The sequence below is a fragment of the Meriones unguiculatus genome, chromosome 1, assembly GCF_030254825.1.
Source record: "Meriones unguiculatus strain TT.TT164.6M chromosome 1, Bangor_MerUng_6.1, whole genome shotgun sequence".
Lineage (NCBI taxonomy): Eukaryota > Metazoa > Chordata > Mammalia > Rodentia > Muridae > Meriones > Meriones unguiculatus.
Window position 1 is genome coordinate 193,474,012 of NC_083349.1, and position 24,874 is coordinate 193,498,885.

At 55.6% G+C, this 24,874-nt stretch overlaps 2 protein-coding genes across 13 annotated transcripts in view; both read right to left on the reverse strand.

Annotated features, from left to right (window-relative positions):
- Positions 1–266: 266 nt before the first annotated feature.
- On the reverse strand, positions 267–8,142 carry Islr2 (immunoglobulin superfamily containing leucine rich repeat 2). 10 transcript variants are annotated; one of them, XM_060374941.1, is made up of 4 exons: positions 5,744–6,303; positions 5,002–5,093; positions 4,033–4,148; positions 267–3,760 (listed from the first exon to the last, which is right to left on the reverse strand). In XM_060374941.1, exon 4 carries the CDS (start codon positions 3,750–3,752, stop codon positions 1,509–1,511), a length of 2,244 nt encoding a protein of 747 aa, XP_060230924.1. In that variant the 5' UTR covers positions 3,753–3,760; positions 4,033–4,148; positions 5,002–5,093; positions 5,744–6,303; the 3' UTR covers positions 267–1,508. The 10 variants fall into 10 exon arrangements, with proteins under 10 accessions (XP_060230924.1, XP_021503348.1, XP_021503350.1 ...); XM_021647673.2 differs by lacking the exon at positions 4,033–4,148; XM_021647675.2 differs by lacking the exons at positions 4,033–4,148; positions 5,744–6,303 and adding an exon at positions 5,630–5,679.
- An 11,623-nt stretch (positions 8,143–19,765) lies between these two features.
- The window catches only part of Pml (PML nuclear body scaffold), a 29,786-nt gene continuing 24,677 nt past the window's right edge, over positions 19,766–24,874 (reverse strand). The window contains exons 8-10 of one of the 3 annotated variants that reach the window (XM_021647702.2): positions 23,512–23,662; positions 21,787–22,546; positions 19,766–21,272 (exon numbers count right to left, since the gene is read on the reverse strand). In XM_021647702.2, the coding sequence (XP_021503377.1) occupies positions 21,789–22,546; positions 23,512–23,662 (909 nt within the window). In that variant the 3' untranslated portion in view covers positions 19,766–21,272; positions 21,787–21,788. Of the gene's footprint in view, positions 22,547–23,511; positions 23,663–24,874 lie in introns of all 3 variants that reach the window. The other 2 variants (XM_021647705.2, XM_060374902.1) reach the window with 2 other exon arrangements.

Here is a 24,874-nt window from a genome sequence, read left to right on the forward strand (position 1 = left end):
CACACACACACACACCACATACCAGACACATGCATGTACACATACACACACCCCAGCCCCTTGATCCCCGAGAGCCCTCCTCCCACCCCGGGTGGTATGGCTTCCCTACTCAGGAGTCAGGGGCAAGCACCCAGCACAAGGGCTCCCCAAAGGTTTCTGCGGGTTCCCTCTTCAACCCTCACCTTTCTTCCTTTGTTGTCACCCACCCCCCGCCCCGACTTCCCACCCTACACGCCCCGCCCTACACAAAAAGTCACGGAGCCCTGTTCAAATCGATGACTTTATTGACAGTTCACGTACAGAAGCGTTTAGAAAAGGACGTGGGCCCCGAGGTCGACTCCCCCTGGGGTCACCCACGCTTGTGCTGCATTTCGCCCAGAGCTAGGGCGCAGGGCGGGCGCCCGGACCCCTACCCGGGCGCTTTCCTAAAACAACTACAATCTGACCCTGCCCAGCCCCCTGGCCGTCCCCGCCCTCCCCCGCCCTCCTTCCTCGCCCACCTGCCCGCCCGCTCTCCCTCCCCCATATACTACACGGTCACACTTCACAGGACACAGACGTCTACCGCCCACGCGGGGGCCACAGCCGGGCCCGCCCCGCTCTCCCGGGAGGGGCCGCGCCCGTGGAGCCACAGTGCGCTCTCCGCGCCCCGCTGGGGTCTGCATCCCGCGGAGTCGCCAGAGCCACCGCGGCTCGCACCAGCCTCCGCACCTGCGGTAGACTGACATGGAAACTGGCCGGGGACCGAGGCTGCGCCCTGTGAGGCTAAGGGGCGCGCGGTCCTGCGGCGCTGGAAACGAGGAGAGGCGGAAGAGAACGGACTCCGACTCCCACACCCGACACGCTCACACCCGCTCTCCCGGAAGTTGGGAAGGGCGTGTTAGCACCAGACCCAGAAATGTCTCTGTCTTTGAAAACAACGAAAAATAAGAAAATCAGTGCGCTGGGCTGAAAGGCGCCCCAGGCCCCAGCCTGGCCTAACTGGACAGAAATGGGGCAGGGGCAGGAGTGGAGGGACGGGCCCCTCGGACTTGACCATCGTGGGGAGGGGGCTTTGAGGCCAAAAATGAGCGGGCTCCTGGCACATGCAACCTTGAAGAGGCAGAGAGGGGTCAAAGTGGGAGACACAGCGCTCGGCGCGGGCCCTGCCCTGGGGCCCCGGGCGCGTGTGGCCAGCGGCTGGCCGCTCCCCTTGCCCCCAGACTCCACGGGGTGGGCGCGCCGTGGGTTTCGCGGTGGACGGAAGGCGTGGGCGGTCTCCTGCCTCCCCTGCGCGCTGTCTTGCAGGAGGTAGGAGCCTGCCTGTGCTTCGGGTGGGGGTGGGGATCCGAGGCCGCCGAGCGAGCGGGGGACTGAGCGGGACGCGGAACTCGGCCCACTGCTGGTAGGGACGCCTGCAGAGGGCTAGGGGGCAGGGCGGCTGACGGCTGGGGTGGGCCGGGTCCCGCGGGGGGTCCTGCCGGCCCAGGCTGCGAGGCCCGGGGCGGGGAGGGCAGGCACGCCTGGGCTCAGCCCGCCGTCTGCCTGTAGTTGCCGTTTATCTCCTGGGCGATGTTGACGGCTTCGGCCCCCAGGGGTAGCCGGTCGCTGTACTCGGAGCCAGCCTCGAACTCCTCGTGGTTGGCCTTGGACTGCGACTCCGCCAGCGAGCAGCCCGCCAGGCTCTCCTCTCTCTGAAGGTCCCCTCTCGGGTCCCCCGGCTCCGCGTCCTCATCAAGGCCCTCTTCTGGGACCTCCTCCGGCTCCTCGCCTCCCACCTCGCCCCGGGCGGGGTAGCTTTTCTCAGACTCCAGGTAGGAGGCCCGCGGGTCGAAATCGGCGGCGATGCGCTTCTCCATAGGGTCGGGGGCCTGTGGCCGCAGGATGAGGCGGTAGGGCTTGCCCGGGTGCTTGGCCAGCAGGTGGCAGCAGGCGGCACCCATCAGGGGCACCGTGGCGAGCACCAGGAGAAAGACGCTCACCGTCACGATAACTAGCAGGGACGGCAGCTCTTTCTTTGTGGAGAACACCACCTGCACGTGGCACGCTTCGCCCGCCAGTGCCAGGCACACGGAGTAGTTGGTGCCCGGCCGCAGGCCGCGAAACCAGTAGGCGTTGACCCCCTCCTCCACGCGCGACCACTGGACTGCCGCGCCACCCCCCGCGGGACACAGGTAGAGCAGGCGCGGGGGCCGCCCCCCGGGCCGCCGCGCTCCGGCCGCGCCGTCTGGCCCGGGCCCCCAGCGCGCGGCCAGAGGCGTGAGCTGCACCCGGGCCTCGCGCTCCGCCACGTCCAGCGCGATGACGCCCAGCTCGAAGACGTGAGGCTTCAGCTCCGAGCTCTGGTTGAACGCATGGTTGGAGACGTAGCGAGAGGGGTCCCCGTGGCCGCAGGGCTTCTCCCCCAGCGGCTCCTCGGGGAGCTGGCCCCCCACCGGCTCGCCCTCGCCCTCATCGCTCTCCTCCAGCTCCGCCTCGGTTTCCCCGTGGGTGCTGGCCCGAGCCAGGCCTTGGCCTTTGGTTTTGCCCTCAGGCTTGGAGGGCAGGACGCTGTTGCTGCGGCCTTTAGTGGCGGTCTTGCGCTCAGAGGTCGGAGCCTGGGCATCAGGCTCTCCCCCTGTTCCAGGAGCGTGCTTCGGCGGCCCCGCGGCAGCCACCGTCACCCGCACTGACGTGGAGTTGGTGCCCAGCTCGTTATGTGCGCGGCATGTGTAGATGCCCGCCTCCTTGGCACTCAGGATAGGCACCAGCAGGGAGCCGTTTGCGAGGGCCAAGAAGCGCGGGGTGGCCGGGGGCGCTGGCCAAGCAGGCGCTGGAGCCGGAGTCGGCGCCTCAGTCTGCGTGGGCAGGTCCTCGTCTCCGGCAGCCTCGCCGTCCTCCGCCGTGCCTGCTCCGTCATCCTCCCTGCGGAGCACCGGCGGCTCTAAGACGACAGTGCCACCCGGGATCTGAAGTTGCCATTGCAGGCGGGGGGCGGGGTGGCCTTCGGCGGCGCAGTGGAGCAGGAAAGCCGAGCCTGCGCGCAGAGGGGCGCCGGGCGCGTCGGGCGGCGGCTCGGCGCTCAGGCGCACGCTGGGCGGCGCGCAGGGCAGGGCGGGCAGGCGGTGCACCGGCACTCCCTGGAGCTCGGGAGGCGAGGCGCAGGCGATGGAATCGGGCTCCGGCAAGGAGACCCGCGTGCTGGCGGCCCAGGCCTGCAGCCACACGAGGCCGCAGCTGCAGTGGAAGGGGTTGTGGTAGAGCTGCAGGTGGGACAGCGCGCTGAGCGCGTCGAACGTGCCGGGCTCCAGCGTACGCAGGCGGTTGTTGTTGATGCGCAGGGAGCGCAGGTCCGGGAGCGCTCCGAGGGCGTCCCGGGGCAGCGAGCCCAGGCGGTTGTGGTTCATCTTCAGCAGCTGCAGCGCGCTCAGGTTGCGGAGGTCGCTCCAAGGGAAGCTGGAGATGAGGTTGTGGCTGAGGTCGAGGTTCTTGAGCTGACTGAGCACTGCCAAGGCCCCCGACTCTACGGTGCGCACCTCACTGTGAGCCAGCCACAGCGAGGTGACCTGCGTGACGTTGACGAAGGCCCCCCGTCTCAGCACCGTAATCTTGTTGGCGGACAGACTCAGCGTGGTCACGTTGGCCGGCAGCCCCTCCGGGACCTCGCGCAGCTCCTTGTAGGCACAGTCTGCAAACTGGTGGGCGTACTTGTCCACACAGGCGCAAGGCTCAGGGCAGGCCCTGGCCACTCCTAGCAAAGCCCAGGCCAAACACAGGGCTCCAAAGGGCCCCATCACGGCTCCTGCAGGGGGAAGTCAAGGTGAAAAGGGGAGTCGGTCACTTGAGCCACAGCTTTCTTCCCCCTCTGACTAACTCCTACACCTTTGCGGGCTCTAGAAGCCTCCGGGACGAAGGAAGCCCAGTAAAAAGCCTACAGATTCGTCAGCGCTTGCTTTCGGGAGCCTGGCTCACTTCTCCAGAGGGCATGGAGCACTCCCTCCAGCCTGTCTCCTCAGCTGGAGCGGCCCCTCCAAAGCGTCCAATGCTGTGCTCGGCAGCGGGCCCCAGACTGACCTTTCCTTCTATGCCTTCATTTAACCCAGTGACACGGAGATGCAGAAAGATTTCGTTCGGGACAGACTGTCTTCTTTGGAATCCTTTGTCCCACGCACAGCACTCACACACACTTCCTTGCAGAGAACAACAGCGCAAACAAAAACTCGGGCATCTCGGCGCAGCGGCCAACTACAGGGGCCCAAGACTCCTGGGGGCTTCCCAGTGAATTATGCAGACGCGAAGACCCAGGCACCCCGACACCCCCACGGTGTGCCCTGGAGGGCTCATTGTTCTCTCAGCTCGGCGCAGCCTGGCCACAGGGCCCTCCACCGCGAAGCAGAGCGCTTTCCGTTCACCGTGAGAGCCGACAGACACAGCCCTCGCGCGAACCCGCCCACTGCGGGACCTGCACGCCACGCTGCCCTCCTCGGAGACCGGAGGGAGGGGATGTGCAACCTGGAGAAGTTGTGGGGTGCGGTGCGGTGGGGTGGGGGATCTGGCAGCCTCCACCCCCTCAGCCTTCCTGCCTCCCGCCCTGGGCTGCAGCTCCCCTCAGGGGAGAGCCCCCACTGCTCAGCCACCCCTCCATCTGGGAAAAAAACCCTCCCCCGCGGCCACGCTGTGGGGACGGTCGCTGGAGCTTCCTCTCTGGGTCGCACAGCCCGGGTGGCACCCCCTGCCCACGGGGGCTTAAGGGACCGCCTCTAGCTAAGCGGGGAGAAGGGTCGAGGCTCCACCTCTCTCCAGAGCCCCAGGGATGCCCGAGCGAACCCCCATCTCTAGTCACACGAATGTGTGAGCACAGCCTCCCTGCCCCAACTTGAGGCTCCTGTCCGTCTTGGTAGGACCCTCCTGCACCCCGTCTTTGAGATTACGGGGTCCCCCTCTTCCTCTTAAAGGGGGCGCCTCCCTGCGCTGTCCTCCCGGGCCGGGGCGCTGGGCGGGAGCGAGCCGCGGGCTGCGGTGGTGCGGTCGCCCCCGGCTTACCTGTTGCCCTCTGACCTGCCGCGTGCCACCTCGGGCTGCGAGCCCTTCTCCCGGCCCCGAGGACGGCCGCGGGGGGCGCCGGGCATCTGTTGCTGCGGCGGGTGGGGAGAGAGGGGCGGCCTGTGAGGACTCCCTGGCCTCGGGTCCCGTTTCGGCTTTCCCCGTTCTTATCTGTTCGCCCACTCCTCGCGGGTCGCAGAGTCGCCGCGCGCGCCCCGGGCTCGGCGGGGACGCGCACAGTCTCCCGCCTCGGGCCGCGTTTACGTTTGTTAAAGCCGTCGAGATCCCCCACCCACCCCAGACTGAGTCCGGTCGGGCTCACCTGGGTCCGGGTGCCCACAGCCCAGGGTGCGGCCCTCCCCAGACCACTGCACCCCTATAGTCAAGCTCCTATCTCTCCCGACAGCTCCACACTGCCGCTACTCGTTACGCCTCCAACCCCTCCCCAACACACGCGCCCGCGCGCACACACACACACACACACACACACACACAGGCTTCCACCCTCATGCACACACACGCACACACTCATGCACACACGCGCATACACACACACTCAGGCACACGCGCGCGCACACACGCGCGCAGCCTCTCAACCTGACCTTCGCAGGTGAGAATTACGGCCAACCTGCGCTGATGGCGTCGGCGCGCCTTCTCGCTCCCTTGCACACATTTTCCCAAGCGCGATCCGCTCGGCTTCCCGGTCCCCTCTGCACGCGTGCAGACGCCCGCGCTCACTCACCCTCCGCGCCTGGCCCGTCAAGCGCCCGCGAGCTTTGCTGCTAATTGAATGCGAGTCGTTCTACGCCCCGCAACACGTGAGACAAACCGTCTTTGAGGAATTTGGGAGAAAGAAAGCAGAGAGCTGGAGGGGTGTGTCTTTCCCTTTAAACACTTTTTTCTTTTTTTTAAACCCAAAAGCAAGCGGTAGCGCAGAAAGCGCTCCAGCGGGGCGGCGGAACGGCGGTGCCCGGCTCGCTCGGACCCTTCCCCTCCTGCGGGCTGCTGGCCTCCCCCTCCCCGAAGCCTCGTTCAACACGATGCATAATTGATAGTGTTAGCAGAGTGCCTCGCCCTCCCTGTCAGTTTTGCCTGGCTCTGGGCAGATACAAACCCTGGCTCCCCTCCACCCCCGCTCCCTGCCAGAGCAACTGGCCCGCTGAGAAGGCGCGGCTCCGCGGGGCGCGCGGGGAAGAGCCGCGCACTCCTCGCCCCTCGCAGCCCCTGCCCAACCCCTTTAGCCAGGACTCCACGGCCAGGTCTTTTGTGGCCAAACCAACGCGAGCACTCCACTGCCGGGGGCGGGGGGAATAGAGAGTGTCCACAGCGGGGTGGCTGTCTTCTGAGCCCCTAAAACGCTAGGTTGGACTCACCCAAGCGTCTCACTCTGCTCTTGCTTGCTGTGGGCTGATAGGGTATGGAGGTTGCCACTGACGCTGGGGACGGGGACTGGGGAGGTTATATAAAAAAATAAGTCTGCTTCTCTTGAGAACTGTGGACTAGGGACCTCAGACCCCTGCGTGTTTCCTGCAGCCCTCTACCCTGTATCCGTCAGCGTCTCTAGCAAGCATGTCACCAGCCCCTGCACACTCGTGTGTACACACGCACACACACACACACACTATTCCATTCTGTTGAAGCCTAGGCAGCAGCCACCGCCCTGCCGCCCCACGCCCTCGGGTAACAGCTGGCCTCAGCAGACTCTGGACTGACTGTTCTCTTCGGCAAACCCGGGGCATTTCTTTTAGCAACGAGCAGGAGGGCTTGAAGGAGAGTCTAGGCATTTGACTAAAACGCTACATCTCGGTCCTCTGCCTATGGCATCCCAGGAGACAAAGCTGCTAGAGAGAACTGGTTACGGCACAGGCACAGGTTTAGAGAGAGACGTGGAGTCCCCACCCCTCGCTCTTTCATATCCACTGTAATATTAGGGTGCTCTTGGTACCCCAACCCTCACCAGCCTTCTGTGGGGGGTGAGGCAGTGTGTTTGGGGCCTCTGCAGAGATCGATTTGAGTGTTAAGCGTTTTAATGAGCTGGGAAGGGGTGGTGTAGGGAGATGCAGGAAGAGCTCTGCGTCTAAAGGGACACCCTTTCCGAGGCTCCTTTGTAAATTAAGTATGAACACTGGTGCCTGTACACATTGCTCCCTCTCTCTTCCCTACTCTCGGCCACCAGCTGCTGGGACCAGCACAAACGCAGCCAAATTCGGAATCGAGAACGTCATCACACTTGCTCAGGCCTGGAGGCTCCACAGACATCCAGGAAGAGGGAGCTTGAGCCCTCCAGGGAAGACGTCTTTGAGAAGGGAAGGGGTGTGTGTGTGTGAGAGAGAGAATTCTGACTCCTCTCTACCTGGGACCCTGCCCGTGAGATGGGCCAGCCCAGGACTCTAGCCGAGGCCGCAGAGGTTCGGAACAGCTAACTGCCCTGGCACCGATTTCTTTGTCTGCAAAGCAAGAGGGATGTCGTGTTGTAGTGATCACGTCCTAGCAGCCAGGGGGGTGAGGGGGAGGGGGCGTGCATGGAAGAGGGCGTGGCAGCTTTGGGATGGCGCGACCTGGGGACTTTGCTGGCCCGGGGAGAAGAAGGGGCAAGGCATGGACGCTCCTCGGCTACTGGGCGTCCGCTCATCCGGTCCTCACTTCCAGTTCGCTCTCTTTTGAGTTTGGAGGGACTCAAGCTGGCCGAGGGATAGATAACCTGGGTGGAGCGAGGGGCCGAGGGCTGGAAGGGAGAACGGGCTCAGGCTCTCTCCCTCAGAACTTCCTCGGACCGCGAGGAGGTGCAGGTGCGTCTCCGGTAAGCTGTTGGGACTCTGGCTTCTTCCCCACGGGAGGCAGAAATCAGGGGACTCGGGTGGAGAGGGCGGTTCCAGCACCCACAGGACAGCTTCAGGGCATGGCGACCACACTGGCTGGGGTGCTGATTCCCGTGGACCCAGGCTTCTCACCTACTCTCGCGGAAAATGCTTCTGTTGCCCGATTTTGGACCAGGGAGAAGAAAGACCTTACCCAGGCCAGACAAGGCCAGCCGGAGTCGCCTTTAGCAGCGTCCGCGGGGTTTAGGGGGTCGGAGCTGTAATTCCTGATTCAACCGCTGAGCTCAGCTGACGGCAGGCAGCGCCTTGGCGCCGCCCAGAATCGCTCTCTACTGCTTATAATGTTAATAATACAGTGACCAGCCTGGTGGCGCACGCCTCTAATCCTAGCACTTGGAAGGCAAAGGCAGGCGGATTTGTGAGTCTGAGGTCAGCCTGATCTACAGAGTGAGTTCCAGGACGGCCAGGGCTACAGAGAAACCTTGTCTGGGGAGCGAGGGGGGGAGGGTGATCAAAACAACAAAAATCCCCAAACAAAACCCAAACTATCAAAAAACAACAACAACAAAAAACAAACAAACAAACAAAAAACCCCAGTGACCTAGGGAAGAAGAGCCGGGTGGGCCCCAGCGTAGAAACACGCCCACCTCCCCCTACCCTCCCGTTTTGACCTCTACAGGAACAAGTATTTAATCAGGTCAGTGCGGTAGACTGGGAGAAAGGAGCCCCACAAATCTCCAAGCTCGAAAGCAGAGGGCTCCAGAATCTGCCTACTTCAGGAGCAAGCTTTTCGCCGAGCTGCAGTCCTGACCTTAAACAGACGCAGAGACCGAGAGCTGAAGCCCCCGGACTCCTTTGCGGATTGACTTCAGCCTTGAGGGCTCAGGAGGTTTGAGAGGTGGGAGCATTGAAACCGACGGCCCCAAAGACTTGCTCCCTGAATTAGGTCTGAGAACATCTGGGGTCCAACCCTGGTCCCCGCGCGCCCCCTGCTGGATACTGCCTGCAGGAGGCCTTGACCTTGAAGGGACTGTGCTGGTGGGTCTGGGCACCCGGGAGGGCTCTGCCTGGGGCTTCCGCTGCTGCTGGGCAACGCTATAATGGGGCACACTTAACCAAAACCAAGGAATTTTCTCTCGGTGTCCCCAGCATGCCCCCCTAAAAACACAACCGGCCCTCTTTGCGCGATCAGATTTGGCCAGTTGAGACCCACTGAGTTCCCAACACTGACCTTTCTCCTGGTTCAGTCTCAATCTCCGAGTTCAGCTGTATTGGAGCATCTGCACCTGCAGACCTATCCCTGCCTCTCATTACTTTGCTGGAGGCCTCCAAACTCTCTCTGAACTGACAAAGGAAACTTATTAGCCTTAAGGGGGTGGAAGTGGGAGAAGAAACCTGAAGTAATAGGCTGACGGTTAAGACAGGTAATGTGTGCACAATTCTGCGACAACTGCTCAGTCATGTGCCCCTGTGTTTTAATGTAGCACGTGGGTGATATGATGGACTTGCCAAGGGGTGTGGGAAGAGCTTCCAGGAAGTGGAAGCCTGGCCATCAAACGTTCAAACATCCCCAGCACAGCAGCTACTCAGGAGACCTTCCTTACAGCTGCCCTCCAGCCAGAAGCCCTGGAACACACTGCCTCCCACCTCACAGCGTCTGGCAGAAACGTCACTCCCCAGGGGAGCCAAACCCTGTTTCTACACCATAACTTCTCTTCCCAGCACCAGGCTCTATCACTCACCAGCCACGGCCCCCTTCCCCCTGGCTTCACAGCCCTGCATCTCTAAGAAACAAAGGACAGGGGCCGGAGACATGGCCCAGAGGTTGGGAGCATTGGCTGCTCTTGCAGAAGGCCAGGGTTGGACCCGTAGCACCCACACGGCAACTCACAACAGCTGCCACTCTAGCTCCAGGGGATCCAACACCCTTTCTGGCTTCTCCAGGCACCAGACATAGATGTAGTTCATGGACATATACATGCAAGCATTCACCCTACTCATAAAATAAAAATAAACACACTGTTAGAAAGGGCAGGAGAATTTCCTTGCGGGGATTAAGTGAGCCAAGACACTGCAAAGCAGTTGGTCTGCGGTGCTTGGTGCTTGGTGCTTGGTGCAGTACCTTTTCTCACCAGTAGCTGGATAGAACCAGCCACGATTGTCGTCTTAAAGACTCGGGTCTGTGTACCATGAGCACGCGGCCGCGTGCACTCCTGCTGCTTAGGCCCTGCCCATCCCACAGGGAGAAGAGCTTGGCTCTGCCCCTGGACATCTTTCTTCACCACCTGTCCCTTCTGGGAAGCGTCAGAATTAGGCGTTATTGTTTGTGCAGGTTTTTGGTTTCACATCCTTAGCAGATTGTGATGCATGTGGCTGTCACCAGCATGCCTGCCTGGGAAGAGAGGCTTGCCACTACACCATCGGAGAAGGTTTTTAATTAAAACCACATTCTCTTTAAGTATTTATTGAGCTCCGGGACTTTAATTATTTTCTAGAGAAAAACAAAAGAGAGTCCACATTAGTATATGAGAGGACTGTTGATTTCTGAGGAAAAGAGCAACCTGTGGCAGGTAGCTGGAGGCCATGGGGAGGAATTTCCGGAGTGGTTCAAATGAAGCCTGACATTATTAACAAACCCAGATCTAGCCCACGACCTTCCTCCCGGTGCTTTCATTAAATTAGCTTAACATGCTGGCAAGACCATTTGTTGCCATAAAAATTAACGATGGCTCTTCTGGCAGCAGCTCATGTCATTTGTCTGGGTGTGCACTTGTGCTGCAGAGTCTGGGGACTCCTTCCTGGGAGAGGCAGCATTCCTCATGCAAGACACAGATGCTTAGCTGCCCCACTCCACCAGTGCAGGCTGGCTTCCCACGGAGACAGCCGGAAGTGCCAGCCTCCCAAGGCAGGACTCTGTGATCCAGAGTAGGGAAGGGTAGGAGGAGTGATGGAGGATGGTCCAGCAGTTAAAGGTGTTTTCCACTGAGCCTCAGGGCTCCCATGATGGAAGGGCAGAATGTCAGGTTGTCCCCTATCCCCTACATGCACACACATATTTACAAATAAAATTTTTTTAATATTAAAGAATTTAGGGGCTGAAGAGATGTCTCACAGGTTAAGAGTAAGACCTGTTCCAGTACCCACATTGGACAGGTCCCAACCGCCTGTAGCTCCAGCTCCAGGAGATCGTCCTTGGGGGTACCATGACTCGTGCACAGTTCCACGCACAGATGCACATGTGATTAACATAGATCCTCTTTAAGGGAGCTCGGGGCAGGGTGATGCTGGTGGAGGGGCACAGTTCCGCACGTGGCCCCTTTGCCAATGGTAAAAGGCCACCTTAAAGGGCCATGACCAGTGGCCATGTCATCTTACCAGGCAGGAAGCACAGCTGCCCAGGGCTGGTTCACCTCTGCCACTTCAGCAGCGCTGGTCCTGCTCTCTTCTGTTACCCTTAGAAGGATAACTGGCTGTGCCCACTGAAGCTGTTGGAGGATCCCGACAGCGGCACCGACGTGTGCTTACCGTGGGCACTCTGGTGCTCAGCTCACGAAGCTGTAGGTTGTGACCTCACATGGGGTGGCATGGTTGACTGTGTGAGAGCTTTGGCAACGGTAAAGGGCTTCTGAATGTGCACTGATCACAATGAATTCAAAATATGCCTCTGCCAGAGGAGGCGTTTCTAGCAGGGCTTGTCCATGTTGTAGCTTGCAGTGCCACTGCAGCTTGGTTCTGAATCCACAACAGAAACACTTTGCTCTGTGCAAGCTGTCGTGGCACACAACACGAACAAAAGCCACCAGAGACACTTTGGCTCACAGTGAGAACTGTTTTATGCTACAGATTGCAAGTTTTTTTTTTTTTTAAACTATCCATATGAAGTTTTCTGCTCTTAGAGAAACATAATATTTTAATCAGGAAGACAAAGACAATATTTTTCTATAGTCACTCCCCAGTGTGCAGGTATCAAATTAGTATATATTTGAATTGTATTAGATTAGAATGTTTGATTTCTAAGATTGCTGTTTGAATTCCTAACTTGAGTGGCATTAAAAAATGTTAAATGAATTTCAGCTTGGGATTAAGACAGCACAATTTGGGAAATGGCCTGAATGTACTTCTGCCACTAGTATTGTGTATTTATGCAAAGTGATGTTCTCAGCGTTGGTGATTTAAATCAAAATGTCAGTGAACTCTTCAAAACACTGAAGATGCCCTATTATCTGCAGTGTCAAATATTTGGCCAAGATTTAAGTTTTTATGTAAAAATAAATAAGCACACTCATCTCATCTGCATGAAAGTTAATTTGCTTCCATCTTTCACTGTTTGTGTGTGTGTGTCAAAGAATTGTTTTAAAGATAAATTTCTTTCTGGTTTGCAATTAGAATGATGTTTGATTTGTAAATCCATCATACATACTTGAATTTTGTCTTCCTGATTAAAATATGAGTATAAAGTTTCAGAAACCGTGGGCTTGTGAATAGAAGATGGTTTTCTATCCCAAAGCCATGCCTTTCTTTGGATCCTATTGGTACACAGTGGTCTAGGAAGTCCCATCTCTAAAACATTCCCTAGCCAGGGAGATGAGTGGTCACTAACCTAATCTTGGGTCAGTCCCAAATTTCCCCACAAGCAGGATTCCCTTTCATCAGACAAGTCAGAGTTTTGCATGTTGATAGTCAGCTAAGATTATGTCAGAATGAATTGCAGTGGCTGACTATAGCTAGAATGAGCTAGAGACAGTATTTACATGGAGATGAGGCTGGTTTGTCCACAGTCTGTGACCAGCAGCAAGGCTCAGGTAAGGGTCTGGATCAGGGCAGTGTGTGTAACCAGGTTTGGGGAACTTTCTTTGCTGGGCATGCAAGCCGGAGGACCCTCTGCTTTCACAGAATCCCTGAAAGCAGGGGAGTCTGTTCTTGGAAATGCCTGTGCCGGAGCCAAAGCTATTTTGGTAGCAGCAGACGCTGTATATTTATGAGCAGGATATGTTTATGAGCTCAAAGATGTTCCTGCATGACTTCACATCCTAAGCTTGTCACCCGTCCATGGCAGAGAAAAGAGACATTGCACCACTGGGTGACAACCGGAGGAGGAATGCACGGTGGTCACAAGAAAAACTTGGAGGAAGCAGACAGTTGTGAAGATGTCTCTGGGTTCGGAGCCCACGGCTTGCCACTGCTTTTTCTGGGTTTTCACTCTTTCGTTTGCTGGTTTGAGAGAGAGTCTTGTGCAGCCCAGGTTGGCTGTAGCGGTTTGAATGAGATGCCCACCCCCAGTGCACCAAATCTCAGGCATTTGATGACTTGGTCCCCAGTTGGTGGCCATTTGAAGAGAATTAGGGTGGTGTGGCCTTTTGGAGGAAATATGTCACTGGGAGCCATGCTCTGAGGTTTCAAAAGACTCACACCGTCCCCAGTGTCCTCTCTGTTTCCTGTTTGCGGTTCCCCGTGTGAGCTCTGGGCTTCTCCTTCCTCTGCTGTTTCTGTCTGCCACCATGGATCCTAACTGTCAGAGTAAACCTTGAACACACCATGCCGGACCCTGACCAAGGAACTTTCTGTTCCCCTAAGGTGTGCTGGATTTCCTCACCCCTACGTTGGAAATACAGCCATTTCCCTCACTGCCACTACCTAACTCAGTTACCCACTAACCACCGGCATCATGATAGCCAGGGCAGGGCAGTTTCTGAAGAGAAATCAGCCCTGTCTGGACACTCAATTCAGGAAGCAGAGACTGTGGACTGATGAGTGGCCCCTGAAACTTCATTTAACTTCCCTTTCACCAGACCTCCTCTATAAACTCCAAGCATTGCCTTGCCCCTTCGCAGGTGCCTCTTCTCCCACCGGAAAGTGCCTGGCCCTCACTATTTGAAAGAAAGTCTCCTCTGTGAGGTCAGACCCATGGTCTTCCTCTGCTACCTCAGAAATCTAACAGGAACACTTTGGAACCAAAGGACAAAAGAAACTTTCTTCTATAGGTTGTCTTGGTTATGATGTTTTATCACAGACAGAAAAGTAATTAGGACTCTGACCTCACATTTTACACTAAATTTTTAACCCTTTGTTTGTTTGTTTATTTTTCCGAGACAGGGTTTTTTTTGTGTTGTCCTAGCTGCTCTGGAACTCACCCTGTAAACCAAGGTGGCCTTGAACTCACAATCTGCCTCTACCTCCGCCTCTGCCTCCCAAGTCCTGGAGTTAAAGACACCAGCACCTGGCAAGTTTTATACTGTGTTAAGGATAACCTGTGATTTTTGACCCGCCTCCCTTTGTCTCCTGGATGGCCATGGTTACACCTGTTTAGGTAGGTGCTGGGGATCAAACGGAACTTCGTGCCTGCAGGGCAAACACTCCACCAACAGAGCTACACCCACAATCTCTGGCTGTTTACTCTTGTCAAGAGTGTTGGGGTGCCACAGCTAAAAAAAATGGGATTCTTACAAAGTTATAGCTGACTCTGCTCAAAACTGCTACCAGTGGGCCCTAGAGAGGAAAGTTTTTTCTAAGATAGCCTGTATATGACCCGAGATAGCCTGTCTGGATGGAGGGAGACACAGTATGCTTGCCCAGGGCCCCAGCAGCTGCATTTAACTTCCCATCACCCAATTGTCTGATATAAACTCTCAGCACCCCTCACCTTCCTGCAGGCACCTCTTCCTGCATGAAGTATGTGCCCTTCATTGTTCTGAAGTAAACAATCTCTACTGTTGAGGCCAGACTAGTCTCTTTTCTTCTTTCTGTCTCTTCAAGCTACCTCAGAAATTTAACATGGAGAATGAATCAGATGCATCCAAGGTCCTTCAAGTGCCACCATTACTGAGCCCTGCCTCTGGGGGGTGCCGCAGCCTTAGGAGCAGCTGGTTTTCAGGTTGCATTGGACTTCTTAGGGGCAAACTGTTATTAGAAAGAGGTTGTCCTGCACAAGTCCAAAATTCCTAACCTCTTCCCTCACGGCCTTAGCAATGTCAGCCTTTCCCCTGCCTTCTCATTGCAGCCTGATTTGTCTCTCAAAGTGGTGGAAACACTGGGACCTGGCGAGCTTATCCCTTCCCCCACCACAAAAAAAAAAAAAAAAAAATACTGCACATTGCTCTTTGGGCATAGAGAGTCCCAAAAGCAGTGGGGAGAACCACTTCCCGAGGTTTGAATCTGATCCATGAATAGCTGAGGTGACGGGGCATCCACCAGGGCAGGGGGAACAGGAATGCCTTCTTCTCAGCAGCTCGCCATCACCTGGACCTTCACAGCACAGGGGGAGGGGCCACAGTAAACAGGGACTCAGCTCCTTCCCCTACAGCTTCTCCAGGACACAACCTGGGAGTCACCCTGTCCTTTATTCTTCAGCTCCAAAGCTCTTTCCCATCCACTCACCCCATCAAAGCTCAGAACTGTGCATGGCAGAGCACACGAAGATGGATGGGACAAAACCATATTTCCTCTTGTTCTGTGTGCAAGTGGTTGGTTAAGTGACACTCCAGAGGACAGCAGTAAAGGGGAAGAAGGAAAAGCAGGCCAGGTGGAGAAGTGAGACAGTGGTGAGGTTTCTGGATCTGCATCCCAGGCAGACAGCTCCCCATAGCTCCTCCTACCTCCAGAGAGTCAGGGGGATTTGGCCTCAGGCATGACTGGGGAGGGCCAGGGGTTAGATACTCTTAGGCATTCTCCTCTCTGCGCCTGCATGCAGTTCTAGTAGCTCGGGAAGTCTGGGTAAGATCTGTGCCATCTTAGGGGAGGGACTGCCATGGAGCTATGATGACAGGCTGAAAGTCCCCCATGTCCCCAGACATCATCAGAGGCCTGGGGTCACCTATCCCCTGGTTCTTATCCTATTGAACAAGGGAGACTGCATCTGAGAGAGGACACAGAGCAGCAGAGGAGGCTAGGAAAGGCAAGCACGTGGCAGCTTTGAGATACTCCCTTTCCAGAGCCAGTCCATGTCAGAGATGTGCTGAGCTTGGTGGCTAAGGGTCAGCCCTCTACTTGGGAGAAGCTACTCAGACGAGGCCTCTCCAGGGGGACTCTCTGAAAGGGGACTGGTGCCCCTCCATAAGGTCCCCACTACTCCCTTCCAGAGTTCAAGAGCTTGGGGACCAGAGCCATGACATTGGGAGAGACAGCTTATTCTCTCCTGCTGGAGATCTACAGGGGGACCCTAATGTCAAGTTGGACCTCACAGAGGGGCACCTCTAGTCAGGCCGTGGTATGAGGGAAGGAAAGGCTTGCTGGAGGAGGATGGCCGTGTTACAGACTACCCCAGTTCTGCATCCAGGCAAGGTCAGCTCCAGTGGGCACGTACCCTGGGGACCACCAGGCATAGTTCACCGTCAGAGAAGATCAGGGCTTTACAGCTTACTTCTGCAGGGATTACTTTCAGCTAAAATCCTGTGAGACTTTGGGGAAAATCTGCCTTCCTTCTGGGCCTCAGTTTTCCTCTCCTGTGCTAAGTATTCCTCCTACCTTTTAACCTGAACAGACTCTTTTCTTTTTTTCCCCCCTTGGGTCAGTTCCTACACAATTCAAGCAGAGGAGAGTCCTTCAGCCTAGTCCCTCCCCAAGAGACAACCTCACCCGGAGGCACACACCGTTTTCAAATGCCTCAAATAAGCTTCGCTGGGAAGACAACAAAAGGCTGGAAAGGGGAAGCTCCCTGTGTGGACATCTTGTGAGCATGTGTGCCTCCTCTCCCTCCGTCCTTATCTCCGGACCCAGCTGCAAACTTGATGTATTTATTTGCTCTGATGTGTGTAAGGGGGTCTGCCAGCACTGAGAAAGTGACCTTCCTGCTGATGTCTGTCTTCTAGCCAGGTGGGGGCCAGGAGGCAGGAACGGCTATAAATCCCTTCAGCCTGCCAACAAGGGGGTGACCCCATCAGGGTGAAGGACATTGTGGAGCGGGGCTTGGACAAGTGGGGATAGGACCACCTAAATTCTAAATGCACTGGGATCAGGGAAGAGGGAAAGTGAGAGGAGAGGGGGTAAGGGAGGGGAAAGGAGGAGAGGACGGTGTTGGGGCGGGGGCGAAAGCCTGTTTGTCCTGAGGTCAGCACACAGGCTTCTTTAGTGAGGTGGCTGATGTCCCATTGTGCTGCTTGCCTTGCTCGTTTGTTAAAGGTTAGCACCTGTTTAGTCCTTGGAAGTGATATAATATGTATAATCACCCTTAATTTGCACACAATGGGTGCAGTTTTAGACAATCAGACAGGCAACTCCATTTTATACTGGTCTTATCACTCTGGTATGACTTGCTGGCTTTCTGGAAGTGTTCTGTGCTTAGCTAGCTGGGTTTTGTAATCAGCCTTGCTTGCTATCAAGTGAGGATGTTTATAACATGTATGAACTGCATTGTTCTCCAGGCAGCTGGTGTCGGAGAGAGAGAATTCCTTTGAGATGAGTTTAAGGAAGTTCTCGGAGCCAAGACTGAAGGAATTTTTCCCCTCGCTTGACAACAAACACATTTTGTATGGTTGGATAAGGACTTCCTAACTTCCTGGTTGAGACAGAGACAGAGACGTGTATATTTTTATATGGAGAGAGTGAGTGCAAAGTCTAGATCCTTCTCTCGTCAGGCACCTTCTTCATTCAGGGCCAGTGTGTGTGGAGCTAACACGTGTATTCAGAGACAAAAGCAAATGATGGTCTGGCCTACTCTCGCTGAGCCCCAGCCTCAGCGTGGCCCTTGTGTAGGACTAGGACCTCAGGCACTCTGAGGGAGAACCCTGTGTCCTCAGAGAGCTCACCTGTGTCTTCTTTCCTTTCTCTCCAGCTGTCCCTGCCCCCACAGAAGGCTGAGGAGGCCTGTGACCTCTTCTTACATGCACTGTAAGTGGCTTCTCCAGGAACCGCTCACTCTCTAGAGCGATAGCATCCCCCAAGGGGAAGGAAGCTGGTCCCTGCCGGACAGCTGACACCCTCACAGAAGTCACCCCTGCTATTTCTCACTGTCCAAACAGCTCCTTCCCATAAGCAAAACTGTGTATGAAAGACAAAAACAGAGAGTTATCTTTTTAGAGGTCATGAATCTGGAAGTTTCAGAGAAAGCACAGCATAACTAGTATTAAACCTCACTGGAGGAATGTGGAAATAGGACAAAACTATCCTGAAAGATTCCTTAGGGGTCGGCAGTAATGAAACAAAATGAGGTTGAGAAATGCTGCCCTAAAATTAAAAAGGAAGAAAATTAGAATTAGGATAAACCTGAGCAGTGGGAACAGAAAGTTGAGGGAGGAGACAGGAGCTTCAAGGCCCTTCATTTCTCATCGCCTGGGACTGGACAATCTGGAAGCCCCTGGAGCTACCCGGAGCTCAAGGCCACACACCCTATGCATTGGGGCACACATATGGTGCTGGCCCAGACATGGGCCTCCTGTGGGGGCGGTTCTGCTTCTGCCATGGGCAAGACAGCTGATCCTGAGCAAGGGACTGGCCTTGAGGTTCCCTGCGTCCACTGGCAGGATGAAGGGGGCAATGGAGCTTTCTGTGCTAGTGGTAAGGCCTGTCTGGCATGCAAGCTCCCTCCTGAGAGCTGGGAGACTACTCACCTGGAGGTCCTGGGCTCTTGCCCCTAGAGAGAGCAGCACATGCCTCAGTCCCTCCCATGCTTGGTGGGACTTGGCCCCACTGGGGTTCAGTGAGCTGCAGCAGAGACCTGTCTAGATGCTTTTAAAAGATGGTCCCAGAAAAAGATGCAGCGTGCACTGGGGAGCCACGTTAGCAGGTGTTCCTTAGACGCTTCAGGGACTCCTCTGTTGCTGAAGTCACAGACTAAAGAGTGACTGGCTCTGATTTTTCCTGGATTCCTAACCCTCACTCCAAACGCGACCCTGAGTCTGACCTAACTCCATATCTTACACTTGACCCTCAGGTGGACTGTAGGTCAAGTCCTCCCCACTGAAAACTAGCTTAACCCCGCCCCCCCCATTCTATTTTGGGCCCTAAACCTGGCTCAGCTCTCATCCTCCCATAGTCATCATCCTAATCTCACCGATTATCCAACATTTCCTAAACCGAGACTGCACTCTTCCACATTCTTGCTCATTTTCAGGCTTGCTATGCTTGTGTCCCTGCTGGGATTATAGTTACCTAATATTGGTGATAAGTACGTTAGAATTCCATGTTAGCACCATTCCGAGCAACCGTACATCAGAAAGCTACAGAAGTGGTAATATTGGTTTTTGATAGCTGTTCAAATAAATATAAAGAGCTCAACATTTGAAAATCGTTCTCCATGGTCAGCTACCTAAAGCTGCCTCCTGTAGTTCTGGAAGAACACACAGCACACTACAAAGCATTGGGCTACTTGATGCGTAGGCTGCCGACCTCTGGCCAGACATGCGGGCTGTGGCGCCCTCTGCTGACAGAACCTGGGAGTGGCGTGAGCTTGGCTCCACATCTGTCTGGGCTGGTTCAGCGTCCTGACTCAGTGTTCAGTGCACCACAGCCAGAGACCTTAGGGTAATTGGCCATGCCATTCCCTTAACGGAGACTAAAGAGACAATGTGAGAAGGAAACCCTGAGTTCAGGGGAGCTCATTCTCCCATTTGGTGCGTCAGGAACAGAGCTCTAGCTCAGTTTACACAAGGTTGTGCCTGGCTCTTTTTGGCTTCCACAGAGCTAGACTCTCCTCCCCCAACACAGTGTTTATTATTATTTTGCTAAGACTCGTTGTTTGTTCTCTTATGAAGTGGTAACTCTCATTTGTGTGTAAAGTAATACCTCAAGTCACAAACCTGATCTTTTGATTGATCCCAGAGATCTCAGGAAGTAAAAATGTAATCCACATTATCTTATTTACAGCGGACCAGGGAGTGAACAGTGCCCAGTGGGCCACAGGCTACTGAGAACTGAATTCCAGCATTCTAAAACTTCTGGACCCATAGGTTTGGTTAGTGTGTGTGAGGGGCATGTAAATCTTGACAGGATTCTAAAATGTAGCACACACAGCATATTTAAACTTTGATATATTTTGGTCAAGGTGTCAAGCTGAGACTAAAGCTCTGGGCGAGGAACTTGGGCACACGCAGACAGGAAGTGGGGATAATGGTGGTGTTGCTGAACAAGCCTGCCACCTGGCTGTGCAATCAGTCAGGGAGCACTATCTGAGATGCTGTGCGATGAAGCTTTGAAAGTTTTAAGTTCCATCCAGGATATCAAAGACAACAGGGGAACCACGTGTCACCAATTTCCTATGCTGCCTCTCACCTCCAATTTATAGGATTATATATATATATGTTCTAGAAACGTGAAAACAGGAGAGGACCCAGCAGTGAAGTGCCTGCAGGTCCTGGTCTCTGGCTCCTGCCTCTCTCCAGCCAGCTTGGGGCTGGGCCTCAGCTGAGCCCCATTTTGGTCAGGGACAGACTGGAGGCAAGGCTCCACGCTGTCTTGCTGGCACAGCCAGGCTAGAGTCTCGACCTCCTTTCCTCTCCCATCCTCAGCCCCACCCAGAACGAGAGCACTGGTGGAGAGCTGTCAGAGGTGCTGTGGTAGGAATGAGCTTCTGTAGAATGCCTTAGAGCAGAGGTTCTCAATCTGTTGGTCAAAACCGTTTTGTGGGGAGGTCAAATGAGCCTTTCACAGGAGTTGCACATCAGATATCCTCCTGCATACCAGATACCTACATTATGATTCAGAATAGGTAGCAAAAATAGTTATAAAGTAGCAATAAAATTTCATGGTTGGGGCCACAACATGAGGAACTGTATTCAAGGGTCGCATTAGGAAGATTGAGAACCTCTGCCTTAGAACACCCTAGGATGAGTCAGAGGTGTGGGCGTGCAGCCATTACCCTATGAAAGTAGAGGCCATCGGGCCGTCAAGGCTGGCACTCGGGGCTATCTGGAAAACACCCTGGGAGCAGGAAGTAGGGGTGGGTCAGGGTGAGGAGGTGACAACAGCAGTTCAGGCCACCCCAGGGAACGGCGACCTCCAAGATGACCATAAAGTAGGGGACTGAAGGCTTGGAAAGAGAGGTAGGGCTCATAGTAAGGATGCTTCTTATTGCACCAGTAACCTGCTGTCTGTGCCCAAAAGCCCAGGCTAGAAGAACAGGCCGGGGCCTGAGATGCTAACACAGGCTAGCCCACCTCACAGAACACTGGCCTTTCCCGAACCACACTCAAACGGACACAGCCAGGGGCTTTGTCTGCTTCGCTCTGGGGTGACTGTGGTCTGTGACAGCAGTGATGCTCAGAGCTGAGCATACAGAGCTGCCTGGAGAAGGTGTTAACACTACAGGCCTAGTTCAGAGGCCTCCAGCAGAGCACACGGACTCCCCTTCCCAAGCTCGCGATGCCGCTGCTCCACTGGATGGCGTTAGGAAGGGCTGAGTGCAAGGAGGAGTCGGATGGCCTGGTAGACAGTTTGAAGGGTCAGTCTGTGGAAACAGGGATATGGATGGAGCAACAGCTTCTAGCTCTCTGCTGCTGGAAGGCCACTTTGGAATGAAAGTTCCTTGAGAAAAATGAAAGTGAATACAGTCGGCCTCTGGACAGTGGGGGCTGGGAGAACCCAAATCACGAGGGCAATTTGGTTTGAAAGGCACTTTGAGTGCCCATGGGGCTGCTGGTATAGTGGTCAGCGTCACCTTAAGAGTATCACTTGTGGGCTATAGCCAGGTCACTTGGGACCTGGATTGAGCATCGGAGAAGGGCTGCAAGGCCACCCGTGGTAGGGCAGGTGGTGAGTGGGGCCATATGAGGGCCAATCAGAGAGTCCAGAGGCCATGCCTATCTTACTCAAGTCTCCATGATTCTGGCTTCCAGAGGGATGTCTAGGTCCGGGGTGCCTTTGGTGTCTGCTGCAGGAATTTTAGAGAAAGAGAGTCTGGTCCCAGAGAAAGGGCACCTATTCTGAACTAAATGACAGCTCTGTAAGAGACCAGGACCTGGGAATGCATTAAAGGGTAGGGCCTGGCTCAGGGATGCCCCACCCTCTGTGCCCACCAACTAATCCAGGAACCCCTTACTTTCAGCTCTGCTGGGAGGCTTTTCTGGCAGAGTTGCCTTCTGCCCTGGCCGGGGCATGCCTTTCCAACAGTCCTTCCATGTAGCTGCTCAGAGCCTGCGGATACTGAGCAAGCTGGGCGTGAGCGGGAGCCCATGAGGTGCTCTGCAGGCTCAGGTACCTCTTCAACCCCTCTTGCCCCTGCCTGTGGTACACATCCAGCAACTCCGGGAAGCTCACGTTGTGGAGGGCCAAGAGGCGGGCCTGGGGCTGGGACAGGACCCTCGCCTGCACTAGGGGCCGCAGGGAAGCAAAGCACTCCAAGTTACTGAAAGGGTAGATGTGTTTGACCAGCTGCGGTCCCGGGGAGACCTCGAGGAGGCAGCACAGGTCTCGCATGGCCAGCACAGCCGCCAGGGCGCTCCGTTCGCTCATGTTTCTCGCCAGGTAGGTCTTGGCTAGGTTCCTGAGCTTGAAGCTGCTGGCGCTAGGTATGCGCTCCCGGATGAGAGGCAACACAGCCAGGAAACCGGAGATGGCTTTCTGGAATTCCTGCAGCCTCTTAATGTCATTCAGGGCCTGGAAGAAGATGGGGAGTTCGAAGCCCCACAGCTTCGAACAGGCCAAGATGGGATGGTGCATGGAGGTGAGGAAGTTGAGGAAGTGCTGCAGCCCCACCTCCAGGGAGACGGCCTTAGAGTAGACACTGAAGGCCTCAGGCTGGATGAGTACTCGGAACTTGCTTTCCCGGTTCACAGCTGCCAACTGGCTAATTTTCTGGGCTGGGCAGGAAAGAAGGGCAGGGTGAGGTTTCAAGGTTCAAGAGGCACTGGGGTGGGTGCAAGGGCGGGTGGGCTGCTGACCCACTGTCTAGAGATCCCACTTTGAGGCCTGCTGGCAGGAACCAAATTTCTTCCATATGTAGTTCTTGCCTGGCTCTGACGGAGAGGAGTCAGAGGTGCTCCCCTGCCGGGCAGCTGACTCCTCCTATCCCTCCTGCTCTAGTTTGCCCAACCCTTAGAACTCTGCTCCTTTTGTATTTTCTCTGCCTCTGCCTCCAACAGAGACTCCAGAGTGTTTCTTATGGGCCTTCTATTCTGTTCCCACCTCCAATCTCATCAGTCCCGGCTGGAGCAGGGCTCTGGGCTGCACTGTCTAAGAACATGGCCCGGAGTCTCCCCATGGAGCCTGAAGATGGCTTTTTTGTGCTATTTCGGAAATACTTGATGCTCTGGCCGGCTGGGCTAGCCTCAAGAGCAGAGCCCGTACCTGTTGGCCAGGGTACAGGGCCAGAGCTGAGGGGCCAGGGCAAGGCTGACAGGAAGACAAGAGGCTTCCAGAGAAGCAGTCACAACTCTCTGCAACCCGAGTTCTGCAGGCCTCCCTGTGTATCCATTTGTGGGATGGGCCCTGTCCTAGGAAATGTGTGCGGTCACAGCCCAAGGTCAAGTGTGGATTACTTGTCAACAATGAGCCAACACACTGTTCTCAGCCTCTTTCTATACAGAGAGAAGGTTTTGTCAGAAGTGAACCTATGGAGTTACATGTCTCCCATGCTCAGGTTCCACTCCAGGCAGCCATGGCAACACTTGGCATCCCAGGTGGGTCAGAGTCCTCTGTCCACCTGGCTGTCATGGCCTCCAGTACTAGGGGCTGGCTGGAGACTTAGAGTTGACCCTACCTGTATTTTTCGTGGGGACTCAGAGACTAAGCTAAAAAGAGGTAGGGTGGCTCTTGGGGAACGCACTTTCATTGTCAATCTTGAGGTCAAAGAAAACCAGGGTCCTGTCTTCTGAGCAGGGTTCGGCGAGGCTCTTGTCCAGTGCCTTGAGGGAATTGGGACCCTCCAGCTGGAGGCTGCTGGACTCGCTGCTGCTGTCATCCAGCTCGTGGGAGGACTGCAACACAAAGAGGTCAACAGGTCAGGAGTTCAGAGGCCTGAAGGTGCAAGGCAAGGTGAGCCTGCGCCCTGGAGCAAGTGTGCACGCAGGAAGATGTAGAGATGTTACCGGCTGGCACAGAGTGGGTGGATTAGTGAGGACACGAAAGCGTGTGTGCAGGTGTGAACTGGGCATGTCCCACGTAAGGGTCACACACATGAACTAGGGCACCGGCTTGGGGAGGTGTGAAATGGTAAGACCATGCAGGTGAGCACTGGGCGTGTACAGATGTGTATGTGGGGAAGCACGTGTGAGAGTGGATATGAACTGTGTAAGATGCGGTGGGGCTGGGGCTGCTGTGGTGGCTCAGGGAAGGGGCAAGGCCTGAGATACCTGCTCCTAGTGTCATCTCTCTGAGCAGCCTCGGAGGAAACAGCACAAGCGGGGACAGGAGAAAGGAGCCTAAGCCACAACTCCAGGTGATTTTTTTTTTTTTTTGGAAGGGGAGGAATCTGGCTTTCCTAGTCCTGAAAGCCCGCCTGACCCACAGTGTCAGTATAGGCAATGGCTGCTTGGCCTCCTGAAGTCTACATGTAGGTGGGCACACACTCCCTGGCTGGGAGATGGTCCTCAGACCCTGGAGACATTCAGACCTCAGCTGCACAGGGGAGCCTCGGAGCTCTGGGACCCACTCCAGGCTTCCAGTAAGGCTCTGCTCTCCAGCATCAAGGCTGTTCTGGCTGGAACCAACATTTCAAAGGCCTCAAGGATGGGAAGGGCACTCTCTACCTGAGATTTCCCCAAGAGTGGGGCTACACTCTGAGGATAATAAACAAAGTTATGCATCAGCATAGCAGATGAATGCCCCACAAACAGCACCCTTGGACATTAGCTGGAGCCCAGGAGGAAGAGACAGGACAGGATCTCTGGGCCAGATGGGGGAATTGCTGGGGGAAAAAAAATGCAGATCAGGCCCCAGGTGTGTCTTCTTACAGACGGCTCTGGTCTCAATGGAGTTATCACCTGTGGGGCTGCGGCCTCTGGCTTGAGAGAGTTAGCACACCTGCTGTCCTAGCTGTTGTTTTTGTTAGCTGGACACAGCTCGAGTTGTCCGAGAAGGAAGAACTACAATTTGGGGAATGCTGCCGTGAGATTGGCTTGCAGGCAAACCTGTGGGGCATTTTCTTACTTAGCGACTGGTACGGAGGGGCAAGGCCCACTGTGGGTGCT

What these genes read in the sequence shown, in the direction of transcription:
- Islr2 (XM_060374968.1), bottom strand. Translation starts at nt 3,752, where the DNA reads ATGGGGCCCTTTGGAGCCCTGTGTTTGGCCTGGGCTTTGCTAGGAGTG.